The 6,177-nt window shown below is 37.5% G+C and overlaps 1 protein-coding gene across 1 annotated transcript in view; it reads left to right on the plus strand.

Annotated features, from left to right (window-relative positions):
• Positions 1-6,177, plus strand: part of ascc3 (activating signal cointegrator 1 complex subunit 3) — a 376,011-nt gene that overhangs the window by 307,720 nt on the left and 62,114 nt on the right. Inside the window, exons 29-30 of the mRNA XM_007577033.2 lie at positions 1,345-1,465; positions 1,730-1,872. Coding sequence (XP_007577095.1) covers positions 1,345-1,465; positions 1,730-1,872 — 264 coding nt within the window. The remainder of the gene's footprint in view (positions 1-1,344; positions 1,466-1,729; positions 1,873-6,177) is intronic.

Here is a 6,177-nt window from a genome sequence, read left to right on the forward strand (position 1 = left end):
GATTTTCAATTGAAGCAGGAGATAATAACTAAAGGAAGACCAACTCCGGAGCTGAAAGTTTTGCTTCGAGACAGTTTGATGATTCTCAAACGGAGTAGAAAAGACATGCCGGTGATAGACTTGGCTTTGGATGAACGGATATTTTTGTGCAGAATTAGCGGTGCATGGATTTCATTGATACGTAAAGGTAAGACAGCAATAAGATGTTTTTGTTTTGTTTTTTTTGTTTTTTTTATGAAATGTGCGTTTTTTGGGCTACAGTTTGTATGTCTAAATAATTCAGTTAAGTAGAAGCGGTAGCTAATCGACCACAACAATTATTTATTAATTAAACATTAAGCCTAAAACATACTACAACAACAGACTAAATGTTCTGTTCTGTGTGCAAAATTCTTGAATGTTTTTTGGTGTTAAATCCTAAAACATGAAGTGGCATTGTTATCAGTTGCTATGGCAACGAGTCTGCGTAGCTTGGCAAATACAGATCACTTTGCTGTGGATCATAGCACAAAATTAATACCTACATTTTAAGTTTCACTGAGTTAACGCAGCTATGGATGACATGTAAAAGGTTAGTCTTTTTGCCCCCCAGCGTTGTATGCCTGCGTGAAATTTGCGTATGTCTAATAACATCCAATAACATGCATGGTGTCTAAGTCATAAGTCAGTGCCTCACCAGCAATGAACCTCACTGCACGTCACTTATATATATACATATATATATACATATATGTGTGTGTGTGATATTAATATCTCCCTGTAAGACTAAAGTCTAACTTTCTACAGTTGGAACGAAATCCTTAAACTATCAGCAGGTTTTCTGCAATTTTCTTCTTTGTTTTTAGTTTGTATCTCAGAAGTATTAGGTTAAGGGCTAAATTAGATTGAAGAACTTAACACACTTGTGTTTCAGGGCTGGATCCACTCTATTATTTTTAAAGTCTCTTACTTATTTCTGCAGAGGCAGGGCACAATAAGTGTGTTATCCTCGTGTTTCAGAATAGAGAATAGAGTGGTGGGACATATGCTCAGAATCACAGAAAGGTGCAGTTCTAGTAACCCCAGAGGAATGTGTGCCATCCATAAATCTGGCTGCTTGGCTGCTGCTGGGATGGAAGCTGCCCAGCCTACTCCGTCGCTCTCATGCATTTCTAGACATTAAGGATAGAACACACCAGAATACCAGATCCAGTTAGTCAGGCACATCACAGGTTAAACAAAAGGCCACCAGTGTCCTGCTGCTTTCATGCCACAGCCAGAGGAATCCTCAGTTTTCCAGTTGCTGACATTCATTTTCTATTTTTTTCCCTTCTTTTTTCCATTTTTCCTGGTGCTGTCCAACAGGTGGGGTTGTTTAACTTCCGTCCATCTGTGCGTCCTGTCCCACTGGAAGTTCACATTCATGGTTTCCCAGGACAACACTACTGTCCCCGAATGGCCAGCATGAACAAACCCACTTTCCAAGGTCCAGCTGCACATTCACATTCATGTCTTCATATAGTCATTAGCAGTCATCTTCTGTGTCAGATACTGTGAGATCAGGTTCTAAAAGGTTTTAAGCAAAAATATTTGTCTAACATTTAGCATTACAGAGAAAACAGCTGCTGATATAGAAAGCATTAACATATGTATGTTTTTATGTTAAATTATGCCTTTGGATGTGGGACTTGAAAATTGCTATTCAAACCTAAGAAGTATTAGCCAATATATTTCTGACATTTCTTTGTAGCAATACGCAGTCATTCACCTGCCAAGCCAGTGCTGATTTTTGTGTCATCAAGAAGACAAACCCGTCTGACTGCCCTGGACCTGATTGCCTATCTGGCCACAGAGGACAACCCCAAGCAGTGGCTGCACCAAGACGAGAGAATGGTATGTTGACACTCTCTCCTGTTTCCAAACCGCAGTAATCAGCCTTCATTCAGAGAAACGATTACAGATTTGTTCAACTACCAGCATCATATCTGAAGATCTGATCACACTGGGCTGGCCAGCTAGACTGATTACTTTAAGGATTATAACTCTTTTTTTGCATGTTTAATTTGGCAAACCTTCACAATAAAAGCCTTATCAAAGTAGTAAAGCTAATTACATGCATCAAAAACACAACAGTCTGAATTCATGCTGTAGCTTAAACTTGCTGAACAGGGATAACTACAGCCCGAGTGTATTGGTGAGTTTGTGATTAAAATATGACAAATATTATACTGCTGCTGCTAATAATCAAAATAGTAGTATCATTGGTGTTGAATATGGACTGATATCTAAATGTTCAGAGTAAGCTTTTTTTTGAAAGTTGTTTTGTTTTAAAATGCTCTTTAACAAATTAAATAGTTTTGAGTTAGACCAACACTTTGAAATGCCATTGTCTTCGGAATGGCATTTGGGACAGTTGGCAAAGGTGTGCCAACTCATGAGAAAATATTGAGAAATTGCATTTGCCTTTCCTGATCCATGCTTTTTTTCTGCAAGAGCTACACTTTCATATTTTTATACAATTGGGATTTTTATAATATAGTAGAAATATTTTTTTAATGGACTCTTTTCACGACGTCAGACAACATCCGTTTTGACTCGATCCAGTGTATCTTTAGTTCCGGTGTGTGGAGTTAACGCTGTTTCTGGACTCTAAAGCAGCTGCCACAAATACGATTTTAAGATGTATCACTATTTTGTAAACAATTTTTCTCCATCAACATTATCTAAACTGGACAAATTCCTCTCTGAATGATACCAGTTTGACTACGAAGGTACGTGTTTTGGTTTTTTCTAGCTGTTAGTTGATATGCTAGGATAGCAATAGTAATTTGTTAGCTGGCTAACATTACGTAGCCTTTCTGTTTTGGAAATAAAATGTATTTAGGCTCTAATCTTAATCAGATTTTTATAGTATAGACTGGGGTTGCCACCCGTCACGTAAAATGCATGATCGTATTAACCCCTCCTCACGTCATATGCTAGTTTCACCACCCGCTCAGTAGCGACATTACCTGTAGTCTCAAGTCCAAAACTTGACAGTTATGCCAAACACCCGCTGCTCCATCACGTCCTGAGAAATCAAACTCCTGCTTCGATAGAGACAGGAGTAGGAAGACACTGTCATAGATAGATAGATAGATATTAAAGTTTCATTGGAGAAATGTGATGGGCTATATATATATATATGTAAAACCATGTACAGTGTTTAATATAATTATTACATAGATGTTTGCAAGAAACGGCCACAAACCTTATGTCTTTGTTCCACAGTAGCAGCTTTAATTTTAGCATTTCCTCTCCTCCACATCCTTCTGTTGCCAGATGTGTAAAATTTACAAAAAAGATACAATTTAAATGTAAAAGTTGCACATATGTAGATTACTCAAGAGAAGCTATTTACAATAATTTTTACAGAACTCTACACAACATCAATTCATTTATTAATAGATACATATAGATATTAATTACAGGATAGATACACAAAGATTTCATTTCTAACACAGCTGCTTGCAGTAATGAGTGTTCATCCAAGAAGTGTGGCTTGCAGGAGCAGGGAGGCTCTGTACTGGTTTATCTCCTTTTAAATCAAGAGGCCCATGATAGGTTGACGTTAGGCAGCAGATGTCCCACAGCTGATTGAACCTACCATGGACAGAGGAACAAGACCATCCCAGATATGGTAGGTTGTTAGGTAGGCTACTATTGAGAAAGATGGACACAACAAAACAAAAGGAGAAATTATGAATCACATCAGAATATGTAAATTATTTGGCAGATAGAGTTTAAGTCAATATTTAAAATGCTTTTCTAAACACCAGTGTTGGAAGATGTCAGTGATTTTAGTGAAACATTTAACAATACAGCACTGACAGGCAGCGGTGTATAAGTTTCCTAACTGTGGCTAAAGCTGCTGCTTGCTGGTTTACTCTCCGATCAGAGGCTGGTTCCTTTAAATGCAGTTGGAGAATGGTGAATTGACAATGACTGATAACGGCTAACACTTAAATACTGTTTTATTAAAGTTAATAGAGAAAGCGAACCTCTAAACGTTACAGCACTGACAGACCACGGTGTATATATTTTCCCAACTGTGGCTAAAGCTGCTGCTAGCTGGTTTACTCTCCGATCGGAGGCTGTTTATTATATACAGAGATAGAGAATGGTGGATTGACAATGAGTAATAACAGCTATCTAACACTTAAATGCTGTAATTAACCTTACTTTTTATTATATCCTTAAGATAATGAGTATCAGTTAATTTTTCAGTCAGGTTTCCTGAGGCAAAATGACACCGGAAGTAAAGATACACCTCTTAGAGTTATGGGGGCCATTGTTTGACATCACTGTGAAAAGGGTCTATTGTCCTTCAGTGGGAAAATTCAGATGTAACGACAGCATTGTGGTAGGTTTACACAGATAAAAAAAATATTAAAATAATAACTATAGAATAATGTACTGTACAGTAAGGACAAGATTATGACATAAAAATAATGTGCAGTTATCAGAAATAGTGCACAATTTTCTTTCCTCTAAATAAAAGCCATGATATATGTTTGTAATATGGTCCATTCTTAGTTACAAACACAGAATTAAAACTTTGTCTTTGAAATGTTCTGTTTTAGTTAAAAATGTTTGGGTTACTAAATATTTTAGAATAATTTTTCACTGCAATCTTTAAGGCGTTTTGCCCCTTCTTTGAAAAATAGCTCAAGCCTATTCAGAACATGAAAACATTTTTGCGAGGTCATTCACACATCTAGTCAACTACATGTGTGGAATAAAGATGCACTTAAAAGTTGTAAGACAGCAGCTTTTGAGTTAGAGAATGCTGATCTAAACTGTTCCACTATAGCCCTATCTTTATAACTGTTTGGTGCAGTTTTCCTGCTGGAATCTGAACTACCACCCAAAAGACAAGCTGGACTTCTTATGGCTTTCTTTCATCGTTCCAGTCTTCCATAAAGACCAAATTTATTGACTGTGGTCTTGTTGGTATGTTTGTGTAGGTCTATCTCTTCCTCTAATTAAGCACTAAGGTGTTGTCCTATTGTTGAAGCAGCTTCTCCACAGTTAAAATGGGCTTTCTGGCTGCTTTTCTGATTGTTTTACTTGCTCATTCTGTCAGTATAAGTCTTGGTAGGTTACAATTCTGTATGTTGGATTGTTTTAACTAAATGTCCCAAGTCTTGGAATATGTCTATAACTAGGGGAGCAGCAATTTACCAGTGCTGATTTCTTTAATTATAGGAAATGGGTAATCAGTTGATACGTATTTGTGAAGCCGATCATATCCCTCGATCTTATCTATCTCAGCAATGGTCTAAAAATCAACCACTGTCCTCTTCTGCTCTCCTGTATGACAGGGGTTTGACTGTTAGCCCTTTCCCTAACCCCATCCCACCAGGTCATGTCTCCACCCTTGCGTTTAGCAATAGTCACCCCACTTTTGCCAATTCAGCGACTTTCTTGCTATATTTAGTGACATTTCAGACAAAAAAAAAACATTTGTCTTTGCCAAAATCAAAATCTGTAGGTCAGACTTTTTAACGATTGTTAATCTGTGATCAACCAGAAAACTGCAGTCTGTGCATCCCTATCTATAACCTAACCCTGCTTTAAACTTGTCCACAACTTTCTTCCTGACCTGTCTGCTCCTTCCTGTGGTTTTCTCAGAGTTGTTAGTTTGTTCACTAATCTTCTCATGCAAACACTTGAGGACTTTAAAGGATAGATTTGTGGTGAGGTTAGTTTACATTGATTAATTTAATCTCCTAATTAATTCTGGAAAAACAACTGGTTATGAGAATGGTGAATGAAAATATGTGGTGTTTCCAATTTGTATTTCCAAAAATCCCCTAAAACCTATGTATAATTTTTGTTCGACTTCATAATGATGTGCTGTTGACCTGTCCCAAACATTCATGAGTACTTCTGTAAAGTATTTTAGACTAGACCTCTTGCGATAAACAATAAATCAATCACATGATAAATTAGTGGTTCTCAACGTGGGCGGTACCACCCCCTGGGGGGCGTTCAGAGGACGGCAGGGGGCACTGGCGGAAATTTTTACTAAAGGGAGGCGCTTGGATTCTTTTGGGGGGGCGTTTGGTCTAAGGTAAACTTTACACCTTAAATGCACAACAATACCAGTTTAGACTTTGAGCAACTTGCTAAAACTGCATTGTGTAACATTAAAAC

Source organism: Poecilia formosa, unplaced genomic scaffold (assembly GCF_000485575.1).
Source record: "Poecilia formosa unplaced genomic scaffold, Poecilia_formosa-5.1.2 Scaffold425, whole genome shotgun sequence".
Taxonomy (NCBI): domain Eukaryota; kingdom Metazoa; phylum Chordata; class Actinopteri; order Cyprinodontiformes; family Poeciliidae; genus Poecilia; species Poecilia formosa.